The sequence below is a fragment of the Podarcis pityusensis genome (genome assembly GCF_964106645.2).
Source record: "Podarcis pityusensis genome assembly, chromosome: 8".
Lineage (NCBI taxonomy): Eukaryota > Metazoa > Chordata > Lepidosauria > Squamata > Lacertidae > Podarcis > Podarcis pityusensis.
The window spans coordinates 71,719,821-71,742,071 of record NC_138033.1 but is presented as its reverse complement, the minus strand read 5'-3'; the positions used below and the strand labels follow the sequence as shown (position 1 = coordinate 71,742,071).

Sequence of the window (22,251 nt, the reverse complement as noted above, 5' to 3'; positions counted from 1 at the left end):
TGTAAAACTGAGATTGCAGCACAGAGCCCAAGCAGCTTAGCTTGATGCAAAGTTGCAGCCCTCTTGATAACGTCTTAACATTCTTCTCTTTCTGCTTTAACAGTTTTGCTCTTCGCTGGGTCAGCTCTTCTCACAGGCAAAAGGCTTGCACCTCTTTAGCCCACCACAAAGACCTCCGTAACTCCAGCTGCCCGCTAAAGACCCAAGGCTCTGACTTTGAAACGCGTACCACCTTGGGAAATGTGAAGGCAAAGCGACCGCTGATCTCTTGGAAAAGAGGAGACACTTCCACAGCTTAAAAAAGAGAGAGATGGGTAACACAACTATCGTTGATGAGACCGTTGCCAATGCCAGTTTGGTAGAGTGCATCTTCCAAGCAGACTTTCAGTATTCCTTCTTCACGATTGTCTACAGTACGGTCTTTGTCCTGGGCCTCCTGGGGAATGGAGCTGCCCTGCACTTACTGACCTGCCAGGCGATCAGCTTGCCTCGCTCCTACGTCTACCTGGTCAACTTAGCCGTGGTGGACACCCTATTTGTCTGCATCCTGCCTTTCAAGATCCATTACCACCTCAACCGGAACAACTGGATCTTTGGGGACATTGCCTGCCGGCTGACAGGGAGCATGTACTTCCTCAACATCTACCTCAGCATCGCCTTCTTCACCTGCATCTGCCTTGACCGCTACGTGGCCGTTTTGCACCCTTTTGTGTACATCCGGATCAAGGGCGCCCACTACGGGCTGGTGGCTGCGGTCCTCTGGGTGACGGCAGTGAGCATCGCTGCCCCGCTGGTCCTCGGGGGGCCCCTCAACTTCAACCGGAGCAATGCGACCGTCTGCTTCGAGAGTTTTGGGCTGGAAGAGTGGACCGGGCGCATGATGCCCTACAACGTCTGCGCGCTGATATTTGGCTTTGTGGTCCCTTTTGGGGTCATCCTGATCAGCTACCCTCTGATCGCCCGGCGCATCTCTCGCATCCCCCGCAGCGCCCGCAAGAGGAAGGCCCTGGGCACCATCTACCTCATCCTCTTCATCTGTGCTACCTGCTTCCTCCCATACCACCTCACCCACCTGCTGCACTTCCTCATGCGGGCTGGGCTGATCCGGGACTGCCGCTTTGCCGTTGTCATATACAGGATGCGCCGCATCACTCTGGCCTCGGTCAGCTTCAACTGCTGCCTGAACCCCATCTTGTACTACTTCACCTCAGCCAGCAGGTGGTGCCGCTGGAGACTTCCCTTCAGGACCAGGGCCACAAAAGTCTACACCATCTGTGGTCGTCGAGGCAACGCTTGGGCACCCGCCAACCTACGCATTGCCAGACCAAGGCGGGGGGAAAGGAGGCAGCAGGTTCAGATGATATCGGTGAGAAACCCAAGGAACTTTAACTGAAACTGTAGAGGGCTTTGTGCAGGAGGGGTTAGCGTTATGTATCCTTAAGTATTTTGAGATAGGCTGCAGGGACCACATTTCCCAGTGGCCACCTAGATTTTTTCTTTCTGCCACCCACCCAAGACCCCTGAGAGAGATTATTAGTAGTGCCATGTTTCTGCAGGAGCGCATAATGTGATACCAGATGCAGAATACATGCCCCGTGATTTTATATTTTCAAAAAGGCACGTTTCTAGTCCTTTCGGCTGTGATGATATGCTTCCAAGTGGGTCAGCAATGTTGACTAAAATTGCAAAGGCCAGGCTGCTTTGGCTGCAGCTGAGTATGGGTCTTGCCTTGGAATGGGGATCCTGTGCCACCCCCGCCCTGGCTGTTTCTCAACTGCACCTCCCATCAGTCCTAGCAAGCCCTCACCAATGAAGCAGGGATGGGCAGGAGAGGTGTCGTTTGGCAATATCTGGAGGGCCAAAGTGCCCCCACACCCATCTTGCTCCTCTACCATGGCTTTGCAAAATGAAAAAGGAAGACACACTTTTTTACGCTTCCTTTGGATGGACAGGGCTTGGAGTTGGGTGTGTTTGCTTTTGAACATGGGCATATGTACCCACTTCTGTTTTTAATATAGATCAGACATTAAGCTGGTGAAAGCTGATCCATTAGGTTGAAATGAGGAACTGACACACACAGCTCAGTTTTCTCTCAGCCAGCCCCCACCTGCCTGCGATCATCTTCCTCCATAGTCTTGAATCCTTCTTGTGGGCTTCTCAGAAAAGGCAGCTAGTTGGCCACTGTGAGAACAGACTGCCAGGCTCTGATGGGCACTGGCCTGACTGGGCAGACTGCTATGGTGCCCCTGATCCTTTTTCCTTAAATTGGGAGATGCCTGCGACAGAAGACGCCGCCTTCTCTGCCCGTGAAGCAGGTGCTCTACCATCAAACGGCACTCCCTTCCCCATCACAAGGCAAGAACTCACAGAAATGAATCCGAAGGTGAGTAGCCTGGACGATGCTGTGTGATTCATTATCTGAGACCAGTATGGCATTCACATTGTGATACCGGTGTCAGACTTTTTGAGCTGCCAGTACATCAGGACTCCCCGGCTGCTGCCAGCTCACTTCCTTGTGCTGTCCTGGTGTTAGCTGGGGAGCCATTATGTATTGGCAACTCAAATTGCCTTCACATCTGGGCAGGATGCATCTTTCCTCCTGGAGCAATGACAGCCCTGGGAGGAAAGCAGCAGTCTGCAGGAGCCTTTGCATTGCGGCTTCCTTGAACTACTCAGCTTGGAGGAGAAGCCCCCCAGATGAGTGAGCACCAATGCTTCTCCTGCTTGCGCACTGGAGAGACATCCAGGTCGTCCCCCCCCCCAGCTGATCAGTTTAAGGAAGCCCCTGCTAGGACATGTATCTCGGCTGCTGCTTCCTCCCCTAAGGTGGGGAGGAGGAAATAGCTGAGATACATTCCAGACATTGTGGTATATCAGAATATCGTGGTCTTTAGCTGCTGATGTATCACGATGTTGAAAACCAGGTATCGCCCAGGTGAGATGACTTGGGTTGGGTGTGGAGCTAACAATCCTGGTAAACTGGCCTCCTTTAGAAAAAACACACAGTTTGCATTCATTGTGAAGGGACTACTACCTATTTTTGGATTTTTTAAAAAAGCCTACTACTTGGGAGTTGTTACTGCAGATGCCACCTGTGACAATAAAGGCCACTAATATTAAATACTAAAACTCCTTGCGTTTTAATTTGTTAAAAACACACACAGACTTAAGTATTTACATTGTTCTTTACATGTTCCAGGGTTTTAGCTCCTGGAGACTCATGCCGTGATTTGAGGCAGCGCCTTTTTCAGCAGGGAGGTCACGTAGCTACCCATTTCTTCATCCTGCAACCAAAATCCCTATTTTTTGGTTAGTAGCTAAGGCTGTACATTCACACCACGATACCACTTTCAGACTTTTTGAGCTGGCAAATACATCACAGCTCCCAGCACAATGCAACTCACTCCTGTCTGCTTGCAGGCAGATGGGAGTGAGGTGCCCTGTGTTGGCAATGGGTGGGGGAGCCGCAATGTATCGCCAGCTCAAATTGCCTTGAGAGGCAGGTGGTTTAAGGAGACCTGCTGCTCTGCTGTAGGGGCTGGGCGACAGGTTTTCAACATCATGATGTATCACCATGGTTGGCGATAAACCACAATGTTGAAACAAGCTGTATTGCCCCCTGCCAGAGTGAAACTGCTTTAGCTTTCACTTTTGCAGGCCAGGGCCAATGCAGCTGGTCTGAGCCTGCTGCTTAGCTGGGGGGCAAAAAGGCTCCTATCCCCCAGCTGAGCAAGCCCAAATGCTGGCAGGGGCCTTGAGGCTCCTTCTGCAGGCGTGAGGGATGGGTAAGCTACCTTGCTGGCTCCTCCTATCCCCCATGAACCAGGTGACGGCAGCCAGGCACACAGCCTTTTCCTTGTGGGGTGGAAGCAAGGAGTCCCCACGCGGCGGGATGCAGGCTCTTTTAAACTTCTCCGTTGAGAAGTTCTTCTCAATGGAGAAGAATGGAGCCTGCACCTCCCCAGCCGCGATCCCACTCCTGCTTGCGTACAAGGCAGGCTTGGTTAAAATTACTTGGCCGAGGCAAGGACAGTGGCATACTCCTCAGCCAAGCAGTTTAAAGAAGTGAGGGAGGAACATGCTGTATCACACTTTGCCGATGAAGCTTGTTTCTCTCTCTGCACCTATGAGGGCAGAGTGGGATGGTGGTTTCACTTGGCAGTATATCACTAGTGAAACTGCCATTGCTGTTGGTCCCTCATACTCAGTGATGTATCGCCTAGGCCTAATCTGCTGAGGGGCGTGCAGCTGCCCACACCTCAGTGGAGGAGTTTAACAGAGGGAGAAGCAAGCTGCCTTGTTCCTGGCCCCACGAGGTGCTGGGGTGAAACTGCCTCAGCCTGCTCAGCAAGAGCAGCAGCGGTTTCACCCCACACCTCACAGGGCTGGGGCTAATGCAGCTTGCTCCTTCCTCCGTTCCAACACTGCAGTGTATCGCCAGATTGCAGTGTTTGGCTGGTGATACATCGCAATGTTAGAAACCTGCCATCGCCCAGCCCTAGAAGCCCGCTTGCCTTAAATTAAAAATACTGCCCCGCTATAACTTCCTGCATTCCTCCAGCTGTGTTGCAGAACCATTTTGTTTAGATGGGCTTAAGGAAATTCCAGGAGGGTCTGTCAACACCTCTGGGGCTGGAAAGCTTCTGTTTACAAAGGCTGCAGCCTGCAGGGATTGTCAAAGGGGTGCTCTCGAGATGCTGTTTACTCCAACTCCCTTCATCCCTTTGGCCATTAGCCACACTTACTGGGGCTCAGCAACATCTGGAGGGTCTCTGGGTCTGCTATAGCCCCTTGCTAAGGTGGAAAGGGGCAAGGGACTCTGAAAGCCAGGAGTGTGATAACATGTGTAAAAAAGAAACCTCACCTGATATGTCCACGACACCAGCAGCAGTTTAGTTGCAGGATCTTCCGATTGCACTGTAACCTGGATCAGGATGGACTCGACCATTATGGAGGTGTCAGAGAGGTGTTGAACAGAATAGTCCTTCAGGAAACTGGGGGGGGGGGGGGACAACAACATGTTGAATATCACCACAAGCAGCTTCCTTTCCTCTCCTGGGGCAGCTGGCAGCTAGGAAAACAGATTCTAAAATGCATTTTGTGATTGGTCTAACAATTTTGGGGGCAAAATATTACTTAACCTTTCAAATAGCCTAGAATTATTTGGTAACCTCTTCTGTACAAACAATGATGGTTAGAATCTTAACTAGTTGATTTTTTAAAAAAATAAGCGTGTTAGAAACTAAGATCAAAGCAGCATGTCTGCACTAATCTACAACCTTGGTACATTGGACAGATTACAGTACTGAGTGCAGAATTTTGGGAATGTGAGTTTTCACCTTTCTGCCAAAGAAAGCAAGCTCCTAATCTGCAAGGCTGGGAAGATGTATACGAAACTCTGCTCAGCAGCAAACATAGACAAATAAGGCGCAATTTTTCTTTTCTTTCTTTGCTGGGGGCTGGTAATATTCAGTGCTTGCTCTCCTAACTAACAAAACCAAAATGCATGTTCCGATTACATAGTCCCTCGAGGATAAGAATTCCAACATTCCTAGCTGTGAGATCCGAATTCTCTGTTCCTAATCCAAGGACAGGACTAGAACAAATAATGAAAATGGCAAGGAAGCAAGATTTTGGCTCAGCAGTGAAGGAAAAACTGCCCAATGGACAGAGCTGCTCAGCAAAGGGAACAGGCTGCCTCAGGAGGCTGTTGGCTAAGCTATCCTCCACTAGGCACACTAAGCAGGAGGTCCTGAATGAGATACAGCCAATTCTGTGACTGCTCAGTCAACCATTTTTTATTCAAACTAGGGCTCCTCCCTATCTTGTGGCCCCACCTCCCACCTTTCCAAGGAAGCACAAAGCAGGCCTTGAGCCAACGCATTCCTTCAAGCCATTTTGCACACAGTCTGGTGTACCTACGTCTTCAGGTGGTTGTATAAACGCAGTCCTGTCTCATGCTCTTTGCGGGGGTCCTGGAAGTGGATGCGGCAGGTGAACCTCAGCTGGTGCTCTGCCAGGCCCAGCTCTTTGAGTGCTTGTTCGGGAGAGACCAGGCGGAAGCTCTGCCCAGAGAAGGAGGAAGGGAGAGAAGTAATGCACAGGACCTGCTTTTGGGCTTCCTCCTGAGAAATCTGGACAGCCAGGGAACAGCATGCTGAACTACCTGGGCTGTCAGTCTGATCCAGCAGGCTTGTCTTACTTTTTAGAGAGAGGCACAAGGCACAGATTTAACAATGTACTGCAGTTGGGGTGGTGGCAGTGAAGAATTCTACACAACAGGGAAACCTCCTGATCTCAGTGGCAGCACCAAAATAAAAATATTGAAGAGGGCAGGCACATTTTAGGCTTCTGAAACATCATTTCACATTAATGCTCCCATCCTAAACATATAATTGTGGAAGTAAGCACTACTGATTTTAATGCATCTTAAACCTTATTTCAACTAAGCCTCCTTAAGAGTGCAGTTTTAACTTTCCAGTTTACAATGTGGTAGTAACCTATATGTGAAAAGGGCCTTTCCTCCACGTAAACCATTGAGGGGTTCCAAGAATGGAGGGAGACTACTAGGCAGAGTTCTGGGTAGATGGGGGACCTTTCTGCCAAGCCCACCACAGAAGCCATTCTATCGGCCAGGAATCCTATTCACCCACCCAACCTGCCTCCACTTACATTGTCCTTGATGATCAGGGTCCCATGCATGAGCTTTGGCCTCTTGGAGTCTGGCAAGGGCCCTGGATATTGGAAACAAAGAGAAGAGAGGAAGGCAGTCAGCAACCATTCAATTTCTCCCCACCACCTCCAGATATTCCTTGTCGTGTACGTCACCAGGCCTTACAGTCATTCATTTATTTACAGGGACAGGAAAGGGACCACAGCCACCCATTCTGCAGCACCCCTCTGCAAACAGGAAACAAACACCACATCAAAAGCCTCTGCGTGTGTTACTCAGAGGTGCTAAATTACTGCACTCTTACCGCAGTGGTCCAATTTTAGCGTCACATTTTCCTTCCTAGGTTCTAATGTCAGAAGAACTGCTAGTCCCAGAAGATGTCACAGGGTGTTACTGCAATCAGCCAGCGATACCAGCTTAATTTACAGCTGGTAGCAAAAGAAGATGGTGCCATGGGGCTAGCTGGGCACTGCTAGTAGCATGGCTCCAAGTGCCTCTGTCTCCACTACCAAGGAGGGCCAGGCGCTTGCACTTTCTAATCCCACCACACAACCGAAGCCATTTCAATTAAAAAAATTATGTCAGTGTAGTTCAATAGTAAGGTTCTAGTCCTCATGGACTGTAGAGATGAGTTCTGAAAGAACACCAACTGCCTGTAGTCCTCTGGGTATCTCAAATGCAGCACCACCCAAAAGAGGAGAGAGAAAGGTTTGCCTGGGAAGGCTGGAGCAGAGGGGAATGGTCTCCTTCAACATACATGGAGGCGGCTTAAGCAATTTGGGCACTTCCACAGGGAACAGAAAAAAGAGAGACAGGTTGGTGTCAGAACTCAAGAAGAGGACCTGTGTGGCATTGTAGAAAGGAGTTGTATGCAGTGCAATATTATTTTTCATGCTTGCGCTCTGTCCGTTAGCTTCACATCTGATGACAGCATGGGACTTACCCAAGTAAAACTGAATTACACTAGGATTACTAGCAGGATAGGGCCCATCTGCTGAGGGGTGGGGAAACTTTGGCCCTACAGATGTTGCTGAACTACAACTCCCGGCTCCAGCAAGCCAGAAGAGGGAAGTTCTTCTCCCTCCCTCATAGCACTAGAACTCAGACATCCAACAAAGCGGAACATTGGAAAATTCAGGGCACACTAATGGACTTGGCATAGTTAAACTATGGAAGTCTCTTCAGCAGGAGGCAGTGATAACCACCAACTTCGATGGCTTCGAAAGAGGATTAGGGAAGTTCACAGAGGACAAGGCCACTGGTGGAACCAGCCACACTGGCTATGTTCTACCTCCATTGTCAGAGGCAATATGCCTTCAAGTATCAGTGGCTGGGAACTGCAGGAGGGGAGAGTGGTGTTGCCCACATGTCCAGCTTGCAAGCTTCCCATTGCGCATCTGGCTGGCCCCTGTGAGAACAGAATGCTGGACTAGGTGGGCCATTGGCCTGATCCAGCAGGGCTCTTAGTAGTTTAACAACACGTGGTAGGGCCAAAGGTCCCTACCCCAAGCCAGACACACATTGACTCAACACCGTACATGGAATAGAAATATCTGTCCCACAACATGGAAAGCCCAACATACGCAGGCTTGATAAATGGCTCTCTTGATCACCTGCATGGCTTTGCTTTCTTTGGCTTTGCCCTTTTGGTGGTGGCCCCAACCAGCTTCCAGCAGCCACATGAAAACATATCAGGCCTACAAACAGCAGTGCTTGTAGGTATCTCCCCAACCCAGTATCAGTACAGCAGGGATGAGAAACCTCTGGGTCAAGGGACCAAATGCAGCCCTCCAGGCCTCTCTTAACTGGCCTTTGGGCTCCTTCCAGGCCACACCCCTCACAAACCCACCTTTGCACCCTCTTGTTTTTGCCAGGATGGGGGATAAAGAAGGGCATTTGAGGGTGTATCTAAAAGAGGACGCTATGACGACTCTCATTTTAAATACCCCTACTATATGCAGGCTATAGAAGCTGTGATATATTGCTGAGGGAGGCAGGAGAAGAGGAAAGCAAGTCTTCAACCAGCAGTTATGTCTATGTCTCATCCAGAAAGTATAGCCAGAGACATTTTGGCAAATTTAAAAAATCCACCCGGACAGAAATTTTACCCTTGAAAAAGAGGACGTGTCCTGGAAAAAGAGGACACATGGCAACCCTAGCTAGCCTACTACGCAAAGGGAGGGTTCAAATCTGCTGCTAGGCCCACTTGTGTCTCTTACCCCACCCCTGCCCCAGAAGGACATGTGGTACTTGGGCTGAACCCTGCTGTACAGATTTGTAAATATGTTTAATAAATAGTATTTCTTTAAAAATATTCGAGATGAGTTGTGCACCCAGGACTTTACCTATGGTGAGCTCCCTCTTCAACAGCCCGAGTGAAACGTCCACAGGGATGTTGGGGTTGGTGTGAACCGTCACCGTCTCCCCATTGGCAGGCATGTGGCAGGTGACATCTGCAAGAAAACATAGCCAGTCAACTGCTGCGTGTTCACTTATTCCTAGAGAGGTAACCCAAGGTCACGCCCACGCCATGCATCTAAAGCACACCACTTCCCCGCTAAGGAATCCATAACAAAGAGCAATTCCTTGGATGGTTCTTTCTTTCTTTCGACAGAGAGGGAAAAGGATTTTCTGGAGCTGTTCAGAGAACACATGAGAACCTCGGGAGGTGAAGGAACAAGCATGGGGAAAGGCCCCAGGTCCCTCTGTGGGAAGGGTCACAAGACAGTGGGAAGGCTACGTACGGAATTCCTGCTCAATCTTTTGCTTCAGGAACTCCATCTTCTTCGCCTCCCCATGGACCAGGAGGACGTTCCGCGGCTCCGCTTGGCGGATGAGCTGCATGATGCCCTTGGCATCCGCATGGGCACTGAAGGACATGTACTCCACTTGCATCTTCACTTCCAGCTGGAGGCCAGAAAGACATGTACAGGGAATGAAGGCGGAAGCCTCAGAATGTATTCTTACTGCACGTCCCCTCAGATCCTCCCTCCCTCCCTTTCCTTTCAGTCAAGTAAAGTGGAGGGGCAGCTCCAATCTGCCACAGCGGAAGGTCCCTCCTGTGAAACATTTCCACTCACAATCTGCCTTCCTTCCATTTCCAGCTTCCGCTGACCGCCCAAGATTTTATGGCCGACAGTTCCTTGCACACAATATCCTGGCATGATCACCTGGGAGACAGAAACCAGAAGGAAATTGTGCTTGTTACAGGAGCGACAAAATGGATGTGGGGTTATTTTGGGGGGGGGGTACCTAAGTACAACCAGTGTGATGTAATGATTAGAGTGTCGAGCTATGACCTGGGAGACCAGGGTTCAAATCCCTGCTCAGCCATGAAGATCAAAGTGGTATATAAATGTAAAAAATAAAATAATAAACAGTATCTGTATGCTTCTTGAGAGGCAGATTCTCCAGTAACTTACTATGATTATTATTACAACTAGGAAAGTAGGAAGCTGCCTTATACGAAGTCCAACCTAAGGTTCATCTAGCTCAGTATTACCTACACTGATCAGCAGCAGCTCTCCAGGAGTTAATTATAAAAAGGAACACACCAGGACTTCTGTCCTTCCTAAAGGGCTACCAATAAAATTCATACGCAAATATATTTGAGTACGACACACCTGGTCTGTTCTTAGAATTGCTGAAATTTCCACCCTCAAATTCTCTCTTAGGAAGCTGTCATTCCAGAAAAATCACAAATTTCTGGTACTTAAAAAAAAAACAACCCAAACCAGAAGGATTGCTTTGGGGTGTGTCAAACTAAGCCCTACTGAAAGCAGATCGAATTAGTAGACCTAAGCGAGTCATATCCGCTAAGTAGACCTAAATGAGTCACGTCCACTAAGTTCAATTCTGCTCTCTGAGCAGGAGCAGAATTACCTGAAAAGCAGAAAAGTTTTGTTTCTTTTAAACATGAAGGAGTGTGCGAAAAATGGCATGCACACAACTATGCGCAGCCTAGTGTGCTACAGTCTCCTCCATCACCTTAGTGTTCTGCTGGTATGGACCTGCAGACACTTTATGTATGAGATTATTAGACATGCCTCTTCGGGTGTTGGTTGGAAGTGTACGCTTAGAAAAGCATCTTCACAAGCACACAGGTACTGCACAGGCACAAGTGTCCAGGCAGCCCTGGCCAACCTGGTGCCCTCCAGATGTTCTGGGCTGCAATTCTATAATGGAATGTGTTGGCTGGGGCTGGAGGGCACCAGGTTGGCAAAAGGATGCATTAGGGAACCAAGACTGATTGCATCACTTTCTTCAGTGAACATAGAGCATGTCCAGCTCTGGCTGCCATCACTCAAAGAAACTAAAGGATATTGCAGAGTTATTATAATGCCGGGGTATCAATGACTATCGGACTTTGAAAAGCTGGCACCACTGGGTCAAATGCATCAATGTTGAATTAAACAAAACAGTGTTAATTGGGCTTTGAATAAATGTGCAATTAACTGCACATTTTATTGTGCTACTACCTTTCCTAGTGGGTCGGGCACACCACTATTCTGAATAATGCTTTTTATAGGGCAGTGAGCACTGGGCATGAGTTTATGGAACCAAGGGGGTTGTGGCGCTCAAAAGCTTGGGAATCCAGACTTAAACCACGGCCATGACGAGGAGCAGCAGACCTGTATTCGTCAAGAGCATTTTCATACCATGTTCTTCTCGTTGCCGGCCCATTTCTTGAAGATCTGGAGGGACTGCCCAGCATGAAGCATTCCTGGTGTGGCAAACACAACCTTAGGAAGAGAAAAGGGAAACCGGGTTCTTATCTAATCCAAGATGGCATTTTCAGGAAGGGTCAAAATGGAACCTGAGTGACTTGGCCCTGACCCACCGTTACCTGCCCGGTTCCCTCCCTACAAGTGCATCTTCCAGCCATGCACTGCTGACCCTTTAAGTGGCTATCTGACCCTTTCCTGGCAGACCACTGGGGCAGGGAGAAAAAGCCGGGGCGAGAGAGAGGGGGAGGCCCATGTCATTGTTTATGAAATTGTACCGTGGTGGTGTAAGGCATAGGTGAGCAAGCTGTGGACCTCAGCAGAAGAAAGGAGGGGGTGGAAACAGAAAATGGCATGTCGGGGAGAGAGAGAGAGAGAGAACAGGCTATGTATCTGTGTGCGAGAGTGAGAGAGAAGGAGTGGCCAACCCACTATTTTCCTCTGATTCTTTCTACCACTGCCTGCAGCCTCTGAAAGCTTACTCCAAAATAATGCAGTTCTCTACAGAGAAAGGTTGACTGCCCTGTTGTAAGCAGCCTTGAAAGGTGTATTTGCACTAGAAGGCCAGGGTATAAATACTTAAATGATTAAATCGAGCCCATCCCCCGTCACACACGCCCCTCCCTCCACATGTACCATTGGCCCTGGGTTGTCAGCGAAGGCCCGGTCAAAGGCCTTGATGTGCTTGAACTCAAACATGTTCCTCTGGACAAACGTCTTCCGGATCTTCTGGTTGGTCCACGTGATGAAGAGCTTGTAATAGTGGTTGGCCTTCTCCGTCAGCCCCGTCGAGAAGTAGATGGGAGCCTTCAAGTTCATTCGTTCCCTTGGGAGGAAATCACAGTGGTGGAGGTGAAAAAAGATTCATTTAGCCACCCTCTATAAACAGCTCTCTGGCTTCTGAAGTCTTGGCCTGTAACTCTCATTCATTTTGAAGCATGTTTTCATCATGACAAGGGATAGTGATTCGAGGTTGGTTTGCTTTAAAAACAACAACTGAAAACTTGACATTCTCAGGAAGCTGAAAACAGCACTTGTGACCACACTGGGTTGCACATTATCGTAAGCTACAGTTTGATGATTTACCAGGAATGCACAGGCACTGCTGCTGTGCTCCTCTCCTGCTGATGAGCAGGAGCAAATAGCTATGAACCATGGCTTAGTGTTATTTCTGAACCAGAGATTGCAACTTGTTTCAGAGTGCAAATTGCTTTTTTTGATAAAAAACTCCAATCCCTGGTTTGGACGGAATGCAGAGCACCGTAGTTTTTTGCTCTTGCTCACTAGCACGGAGCTATTGCTGTGTTCACGTAAGTCATTCATAGAATTGCAGAGTTGGAAGGGATTCCCAGAGGTCATCCAGGCCAACCCCCTACAATGCAGGTGTCACAATTAAAAGAATCCCTGGCAGATGGCTGTCCAAGCTCTGCTTAAAAACCTCCAAGGAGTGAGAATCCATCACTATGGCTTACAGTGGAGAGGGGAGGGCATCAAGGCTGGGGGCTGAATGTGGCCCTCCAGGCCTCTCTTATCTGGCCCTTGGAACGCTCCACAGGCCATGCCCCCTCACCACAGAACACCCCCCCAACTAGCTCTGCTTAACACCTGGCTGGAATGTGCCCTTGAATTCTGATCATGCCCCCTGCTTGCCTGGATGGTGTGAGCTGGGCTTGAATGTGTGTAGAAACAAGCCTACAGTACGAAGTTAACATTTGTACTGGTTGCTCTGCCCACGTTTTGCCTCTGTCCCCACCCACCACTTGCATGTGGCCCCTGGAAAGCTGCACAGAAGGGAACGTGGACCTCGGGTTGAAAAGGGTTCCCTGCTCCTGGCTCACCAGGACGTGTAATTTGTACTGCTGCCAGGATCACAACTTGCTCACAAGCCCAGGAAAGGGCAGAAGGGAGCATAAAGATGACAATGAGCTATTGGGTGGGCGGGAGAGATTTCATTCTTCAACAAGCAAGGAGCCCCTCAGGCATCGACGCAGCAAGTCATTTTTTAAATGAGAGTGAAAGAGGCTTGTCTCCTTACCAGAAAGTCTCCAATAAAATGCAGAGCTCCTGAGCCCGTCCGAGAGCAAATACGGGGATAAGGACCTTTGGGAGAGGAAACAAAGGGTTCAGTTGGGAAATGGCAGCTGCAAACTATCCCCTGCTTGCCCAGGGAGATACACCTGGCAACAACCTTCTCTATTTTAGGGACCTGGCAAGGACATGGTCTTTTGGCCCTGAATTTGAAGGATGGCTCCTTTAATAGGGTGAGGCCTTTCAATCCTGCCTTGTAGCTGTGTTTTTAGACTTGGTTGTTCTTAAGTCGCTTTGGGTCACTCTGGCTAAACAAAGCAGCTAACGAATTACAAACAGGATACAGGTGGTAACAACTGGGAAATGTCTCCTTCAGGGGAAGTTTGCCTGCTATGACCGATCTGCTAACTGGAAAACTTCAGCCAGGGTGTCTCGGAGGAGCCTAGAAGCCAATAGGCAGGCTGATAGTCGTACCTTCCCGCCTCGTTCGATGGCTTCGTGGACCTTCTTCAGGAAGTCCCTCTCCCTGCAGCGCTTGGAGTCTCGAATGGTTGTGGCATAAGTGGACTCGGAAATGAGCAAGTCAGGGCGGCATTTGTCAATCCAGGCAGCTCTAAAGACAAAGCACAGGCCTTGCGTTCCAGCCGGGGTTCACCATCACGACAGAGCAACACAACAGGTGAAGAACTCAAATAAAATGCCTCCTCACCCCTTGTAAATCCTGCTCTGCTAATCCTGGTTGTTATTAGTCGTTTATACCACTTACTTGTCAGTGTGGTGTAGTGGTTAAGAGTGTTGGACTAGGACCTGGGAGAGCAGGGTTCAAATTCCCACTCAGTCATCAAGTTCTCTGGGCATGACCTAGAGCCAGTCACTGCCTCTCAGCCTACCTCACAGGGTTGTTGGGAGGATAAAATGGGGAGGGCCACAAATACCGTATGGAACATGGAAAGGTTACGTGGGAAGAGCTTCAAAATTCTTCTAAGGCCCTCCAATATTTTATGGTTGATTTTTTAAAAAAACCTTAAAAACTGCCAAGAAATTTAAAGCATTCAAATTTTGAATGCTGGAGGTCAAATCACAAACTGTACTACAGTTTTCCAAATTTTTTAGGTTCTGATCAAGTTGCCCAAGCCTCCTCCACTGGCCACTTGGACAAACAGAAATGAGTGAGTGTCATAAAATGTTATTTGAGAAAGAGCGAATCTTAGTGCCTTGGCGTTCTCCCACACTTACCCTAAATGCCTGTCTGGAGTCATGTTGTAGTCACCCTTATTTGAGAAAGAGAGGGGAAACATTTTCAGTGCATCACATTCAGCTGAAAAAGACAGTATATGTAGATTCAGCCAGGCACTTACAGTGTAAACGACGGACTCACAGCCGACTTTAATCTGGAACATGGCTGCCCCAAGCACATGCCCTGCGTAATACGCCTTGATCTCCAACTCGTCATCCACCTGCATAAAAAAAAGGGCAAGCGTTGTGGCACAACAGTAAAACGTCTGCTTTGCCTGCAAAAGATCCTGGGTTCAATCCACAGAATTTCCTGATAGGACTAGGAGACAATCCTGCCTGAAATCCTTGGAGAGTCGCTGCCAGTCAGTACAGGCAATGCTGAGCCAGGGGGAACAATGCATTCCTTCCTGTGTAAAATGACAAGCTGCTGTGGGTGCAGAATGCAGTGGCTAGACTGCTGATGGAGGAAGGTGGTTGACAGCAGGGGACACTTCTGCTAAGACATCAGCACTGGCTGCCCACAGGCGACAAAGATCTTGTAATGATATGCAAAGTCCTGTGCAATATGGGCCCAGGATATCTTAAGGACCCACCTGAGTTCTTATATCTTAGCTTGATCACTCAGAAGGCCATGGTTATAGTCGGCCCCCTTGCCTCCACCAGAACTCAGATGTTTAGTGTTACTGGTCCCATATTGCAGAATGCTCTTCCAACATAGATGCAGCAGGCACTCTCACTAGACTTCCAGGCTTCTCTCAAAGACCTTTTCATGCCGACAGGCCAACACAGCTGTTTAATTTTTCAGCAGCTCATTTTCATTTGGTATCATTTTTACGGGGGAGTCATTCTACATATCAAGTGGTCCAACTTTTTTACCTCATGCCCTCCAATTTTCTTAGTATTTTGTACACTTGTTGAATGGGCAAAACTAAGTTTAAATCTAAAATTTTAGCTTTCTATGTCATCCTGTTTTTGAGTTATGAGGGTTTGAAATTTCAGAAAACTGACAATTTTGGCCACACACAAACCTTAAAAGGTCAGCCCAGCCCAGCATCAAGATACGTCAAAACTAAAAACACCAATCCCTTCGGAACTTCATGGGCTTTAATATGTCACAAGTCACAAGATGGACTTACTTTAAATTTTAAATTTGTTACAAAATTTTAAATTTTAAAAAGTGATTAAAAATGATTAAAATTATTCAAAAATATATAAGATCTACCTGCAAAATTTCATCTTGGGATCTCAATGAGATCACATTAAAAAAATTATTTTGTACATACGTGCCTGCCTTATTGGGTTCTATTTAGGATAAAGGGGTCTTCTTGGGGTAAAATATAACGGAATAAACAAGACTTCAAACAAATTATTATTATTATTATTATTTCTACCCCATCCATCTGGCTGGGTTTCCCCAGCAACTCTGGGCGGCTTCCAACAAAAGATTAAAAATACATTAAAGCATCAGTCATTAAAAACTTCCCTTCTCATGTTCATGAGATGAAGTACTAACAATGAGTCTTTCAAAGTGTTAATTCTATAATGCAACAGCAAGCAATCTCTCTACTTTGGAACACGTTTTTAAAAGAAAAGCCTGACTAGCTTTCCAGATACCTTTTAATTGCACAACTTTCTAACGAAATGCCTTAAGTAACTGAAGCTGGGGGCCCAGGAAAGGACATTCTCTGTGGTGGCCCCCAGGTTGTAGAACTCCCTCCCCGCAGAGGTGTGCCTGGCACCTTCATTGCAAATGCTGATGGTGCCCCTTTACCCGACAACCTATTTTTAGGACCCACCTTACTTCAGCGACTCTAAGTTGTTTTAAACTACTTTTAATATTGTGGTTTAATTGTTGTGCCCACTACTGAGACCTTAGAGTGAAGGGCAGGTAATTAATAAGAATAATAAGGATTAATAATACAATTATAATAATCAGGCATGAGTCCCCATCTCCCAAGGCTGGCTCCCCCTACCTGCACTGTCTGATGAAGATGGACAGCCACCACTTTCTTCATGCAATCTTTGATCATCTGGGAGGTGAAGAAGTTGGTCTCCCCTTTCTTGTCCACGGTGATTTTCCGGAAGTCCTCAAGGAGGATGGGGCAGATGGCCTTTGTTGGGTGGGTCATGTAAATGGGCCCATCATAGCCAACCATCTCGCTGAAGTACGGAAGGGCCCCACAGTGGTCCAAATGGAAGTGGCTGCAAAGAGACAGGGCAAAATTCAAGGTGGCTTTTGATCCCTGCTAAGCGAGAATGGGCCTCAACAGCTATTTGAAGTATTTGCAAAACCTTTTTTAAAAAAACCTGAACTTCATATACAGTGGTACCTCGGGTTAAGAACTTAATTTGTTCTGGAGGTCCATTCTTAACCTGAAACTGTTCTTAACCTGAAGCACCACTTTAGCTAATGGGGCCTCCCGCTACTGCCGCACCACCAGCGCGATTTCAGTTCTTGTCCTGAAGCAAAGTTCTTAACCCAAGGTACTATTTCTGGGTTAGCGGCGTCTGTAACCTGAAACGTCTGTAACCCGAGGTACCACTGTACAACTACTTGTATGTGTCTTAAAAGTTACATTTAACTTACTACATTATTAGGTGCCTAATTTACCCGTTGACATGAAACCCCCTCCCCCCAAAAATGCCTAAAACTAACCAGGACCTATTCCACTTCCAGCAACTCCTTAAGATTGTAAATGCTTATTTTGCATTCATTCATATATATATATATATATATATATGCTTTTAATTTTAGCTTTTTCAAATTAACAACCTTTACAAACCATGGAGAGTTGGTTCAAAACCCTTGCTCAGGATTCCCTTCACTGAAACTTCAAATTGTGCAGCTTGATAGGATATATACTCTTAACTCATTGGTAACAGGTGAATCATGCTGCCCTGAAACAGCTTTGTGTGTTGCAGCCCAAAGCAAGTTAACAGTGTACATGTCACTAGATAAGACAAAGGTGGTACCCACCTGATGATGACACAGTCCAGGAAGTCAGTCAGCCTTCCATTCTGAGTGATGTAGGAGAAGTCAGGAAATCGCCTCTGCAAAACACAAAGAGACTTGGTGTGCCATAATGGTGGGGCTTACATTAGCTGGCATGCCCAGGAAGTGCCCATGCGTGCACAGAGAACCCGAAGATTGCTTCTTGCCTCAGAACCCACCCAGACTTCAAGATCAATTTTGGAGACCCTCCTTGAAGGTTCCAAGATCATTCGTTCATTCTTAGCGGCCAATAAACTCTAAGATCATTTATATTCCTCCACTGCAGGATTTATCACTATTATTTATTAATTTCTATACCACCCTTCATCTGAAGACCACAGGGCAATTTGCAATATAAAAACACAGAAACGTACAGTTATAAAAGCAAACAGAAGGAGGTTGCACTACATGACCCTCAGGGTCCCTTCCAATTCTCTGATTCTATATTGGTGAGCAGAAGAGGCAGGGCTTTTTCAGCGGTGGCTCCCAAAGTGTGTTAACTCCCTTCCTAGGGATATAGAGTTGGCCATACTCAGTTCTGGCTTTCAAAAACACACTTTAGAAGCCATTTTATTCCAAACTGCTTTCAGCTGAGATGGTTTCTTGTTGATGTTTTCCAGCTGTGGCCTTGGGCTGCTAGGGGATGATGTAATTCACTATCTGACTTCCTTCCTCTTCCCTCTTCTTTTCTATTGTCGATAGCAGGTTGTGAGCTTACAGGCATGGACTGCTTTGTGCTTTAATTGTGTGTCTGCTTTAAATCACTTAGAAGTATTTTGCTCTGGTAAGAATCATGGAAGTTTTGTGAAATAAATGAATCATCTCTGTACAGCACCTACAACATTTTATATCGCCTTTACCTGATCCTAAAAACAAACAAACCAAACCAAACAAACCAGGGGACAGGGATTCAAATCTGCAACCTTCTGCAGGCACAACAAGTGTTCTTCCATGTTACATTCAGCAAAGTTCCAGTTCCCACTGTTCGTTTTTGCCCAATAAGGTCTGGGGCTGCAAGGGAGAATTCTTTGCTTGCATGCGCCACCCCTTCCAAGTTAAGGGGGGGGTCTCCCTGAAGTCACCAAGTGGAGTGTACAGACCACAACCCAACAGTAATCTCCAGGGAGCTATCCTACTTTGACTACAGAGTTTGGAAAGGAAAGCAATTCTTCTTGTGAAACAGTTGCTGCTCACACCTCTCTCTATAGCAGGGCTAAGAGCCTTTTTCAGTCCACGGACCCCATTCCCTTCTGGGCAACCTTGCAAGGGCTACATGCCAGGGTGGGCGGGTGCCAGATGCAAAAGGCAGCAACAACCTATATTATTTGGCTGTGAGTTCTGGAATACCTGCTCCCTGTCCTGCAGGCTTTTTTCCACTTGGCATGGGACAGTGGGGTCCTGGTTGACTCCAGTTTAGGAAGTTTTGTGGGGGGAGTGTTGCTGCTGGGTGGTGTTGAGTATTTTTTGTATCTTCATTTTAGATCTTTGTGATTTATGTGGAAATTGTTGACTTTGGTTGTGTATTTTTTAATGTTTTATTTATTATTTAGAATTACTTTGGTTCTGTTGTAGTTATGTATTTTTTCCCATGTTGTAAGGGACCTGGAGCATGGTTTGAATGGTGGAAAGGTGGCATGAAAATAAAATGATGCATGTTTTTCCTTGCTTCCATAGGCTACTTTCTGCACACACTGACATGACCCCCTCTATCTAACATCCAGGCAAGCAAGAGTTCAAGGGCAGGTTCTACCCATGGAAAAACACTCAAGTAGAGTGTGAAGCAGGACCAGTGAGGCCTGGAGGGCAACATCTGGCCGCTCCTGGGTCTGCTGCTCACCACCCCTGCTCTACAACCTTCCCACACTCCAAGCTAAACCCTCCATGTACACTTTGGGGCAATGCCAAGTCAAATCTGAAACTGCCACCTAGGCCAAGGCCTGCCCATCACACTTACATCGTCATTATAGCCCATGTGCATCCCACAATCCAACATGACATTTTTCCCTGCAATGGACACCAGGATGCAGCTCCGGCCCACATCTTGGCCAGCTCCTGAAAAGGCAAAACAGAAAAATATGTGAGTTGAATGGCCTTCAGTCTTAACAGAGGTGCTGCATTTCTGCTGATGCACCTGCAAGGTCACATAGCACATCTTTGGTGGTCATGTCCACCTATGCAGGACTTCTGGGCTCAAATCCACCAAGAACTTCGTTCAAATAAGTCTGAATCTTGAAGCCATTGTTTTGGGTCCTGGCCTCCACAGCAGGAAAAACAAGCTTGCTACAGCCTCTGTGTGACAGCCCTTGAGATATCTGAAGATGGTTATATCTTCCCAGTCTCCTCTTTACCAGGCTAAACATACCCAATGCCCTCATCTGCACACATTACAGCTTGTGAATATCCTTCTTAAATTGTGGTGCCCAGAACTGGACACAATACTTCAGGTGTGGGCTGACCAAGGCACAATAGAGTGGTACTATTACTTCCTTTGATCAGGACCTGGCATAGGCAAACTCGGCCCTCCAGATGTTTTGGGACTACAACTCCCACCATCCCTGACCACTGGTCCTGTTAGCTAGGGATGATAGGAGTTGTAGTCCCAAAGCATCTGGAGGGCCGAGTTTGCCTATGCCTGATCAGGACACTACACGTCTGCTGAGGCAGCCTAGAGTAGCACTAGCTTTTATGCTGCTGCACCACACTGTTGACTCATGTTAAGCTTATGGTCTACTACGACCCCTGGATCCTTTTCGTATTTGTTGATTGCCACTCAGCAATCTGTAGTTCAGAAATGGAACTCTTTAGAAAATTTACACTTATGTGATGAATAGTGGAGGGACCCACATTACCCATGCCTGACCTATACCACCTAGAATCACTGTCAGTACACCTACCATTCCTAAAAATGGAGCTCAACTTGGGCAGACTGAGGACCCTAAACTCCAATAATGCACCCCTCCATTTTTTGGCATAAGTGCCAACATTTATGTTACTCACCCAAGGGAGTGACTTTTATTTCAGGCATCTTTAAACAGCTTGGGTTAAACCTCCAAAGTCCAGCTGCAATGGGAGCCGTTTCAGAGATCCCATAAGTGTTCCCCAATGGTGTCACAGCTTCAGAATCTTATGCAGAAGATTAATTCAAGACCTCCTGAAGGATAACAAATAAATTTGTATGGTGGCAGTGCTGCTGCTGTAACTCACCTCAGACCAAGCCATTACCCGGCATTGGGTCCTGGCCTACCGGCTAAAGACCAACGCTCTATGCCAGGGCTTTGCCAGCCTGGCTCCCTCCAGATTACAGAACCATAGAATCGTAGCATTGGAAAGGGTCACGAGGGTCATCTAGTCCAGCCCCATCTTTCTCCCAACATGGGACTTGAGCCCATGACCCTCGGTTTAAGAGTTATGCCTTACTAACTGAGATACCAACCCTCCGTTCAAAATCATGCCCTTCTGTACACTTCGGGCTCCCATTAGCCCCACACAAGGTTTCAGCCAGGAGATTCTTCCTGGAGGTGCTGGGGATTTCATTTATCTTTATACGTTTATTAAATCTGCATACCATCCTTCGCTCAAAGATCTCTGGACAGTTCACAGCATAAAAGCTGAACTTGGGACCTTCCGCATGGAAAGCAGTGCCCTTTTCAACTTTGGGGGCATGCATGGGCACAGCACTCCGAAAACACTGGAAGGCTTTTGTTAAGCACCATAAATCGTAACCAATGCCCGATTTACATATAAGCTAAACAAGCTATAGTTTAGGGCCCCACTCTCTTTGGGGCCCCCCAAAAATTTAAAGGGAAACAACAACTGGATGTACATTTCCAAAAAAAATACATATTTTGTTATGTGCAAATGGCTTTAGATACCTATTAGGTCCATAAATTACCATACAGCATATATCCAACACAAAAAACCAGTGACAATTTGTTGCTGACAAAGGACAGCTGGACATATAAAGGGCCGCATTACCTTCAGTAGCTTAGGGACTCATCAAACCTAAATCCGGCCCTGACCGTAACAAGCCACCTTTGGGAATTATTTACAATTGTACCACGCTTGAGCTTCCACTTCTTCTTTTTAATAAAGCACCTTTTCCGCCTACACAACGCCGCACATGCCTAGTTCTTTGTTCTACCCCTACTTGCTCATTCACACGTGCACCCGCTTTCCTTCGAGGAGCTCCAGGTGGCCTCCATGGGCCCCCCCAGCTTCTCCTCAAAACAACCTCGCAGGGGAGGCGAGGCGGAGGGCGAGCGACCCGCCTCCTCTCCTCACGCAGGAAACGCGCTTCTTCCGCGTTTCTGCACCCCCCCGGAACACCCCGACCCCTGTTTCCTTGTCTCCATGGCAACAGGAGTCGTCACCCCACCCTCCACCCCCGCTTGCCGCCACTTTCTTTGCAAACTCACCTGGCCGGTCGCGCCTACAAACGCCGAACGCAGCCCTGGGTCGAGGGGCGCATGCGCCCGGCGGTCGCACTCAGCTGCCTACAACCTGCGCCAAACTGGCATATAGACTTTTTTTTATCAAAAAGTGCAGAGTGACGCACTTAACAGTCAACTTCCGAGGTAGAAAGTACATAGTCTCATAGA

At 47.6% G+C, this 22,251-nt stretch overlaps 2 protein-coding genes and 1 long non-coding RNA gene across 10 annotated transcripts in view; 1 reads left to right on the top strand and 2 right to left on the bottom strand.

The window, feature by feature from the left end:
• The window catches only part of PUSL1 (pseudouridine synthase like 1), a 68,507-nt gene extending 54,620 nt beyond the window's left edge, over positions 1-13,887 (top strand). For 4 of the 8 annotated variants that reach the window (XR_013989401.1, XR_013989402.1, XR_013989403.1 and 1 more), the window contains one exon: positions 104-311. Coding sequence is in view for 1 of the 8 variants with exons in the window: in XM_081016228.1 (XP_080872354.1) it covers positions 311-1,366; positions 9,288-9,329 (1,098 nt within the window). In the remaining 7 variants the exon portion in view is untranslated. Of the gene's footprint in view, positions 1-103; positions 2,384-9,287; positions 9,426-13,801 lie in introns of those variants that run through there. The other 4 variants (XR_013989400.1, XM_081016228.1, XM_081016229.1 and 1 more) reach the window with 4 other exon arrangements.
• Positions 3,117-22,186, bottom strand: INTS11 (integrator complex subunit 11). Its single transcript, XM_081016134.1, has 18 exons — positions 22,069-22,186; positions 20,651-20,804; positions 19,608-19,705; positions 17,639-17,712; positions 16,635-16,863; positions 14,784-14,882; positions 14,662-14,696; positions 13,900-14,038; positions 13,433-13,497; positions 12,034-12,223; positions 11,332-11,415; positions 9,754-9,843; positions 9,418-9,580; positions 9,019-9,126; positions 6,673-6,734; positions 5,923-6,065; positions 4,865-4,994; positions 3,117-3,284 (listed from the first exon to the last, which is right to left on the bottom strand). The coding sequence occupies exons 2-18, from the start codon at positions 20,676-20,678 to the stop codon at positions 3,219-3,221; spliced, it is 1,803 nt and encodes a 600-aa protein (XP_080872260.1). The 5' UTR covers positions 20,679-20,804; positions 22,069-22,186; the 3' UTR covers positions 3,117-3,218.
• Positions 5,226-5,907, bottom strand: LOC308482845. Its single transcript, XR_013989454.1, has 2 exons — positions 5,738-5,907; positions 5,226-5,707 (listed from the first exon to the last, which is right to left on the bottom strand). It is a non-coding gene; the product is annotated as an uncharacterized lncRNA (long non-coding RNA).
• Positions 22,187-22,251: the final 65 nt, after the last annotated feature.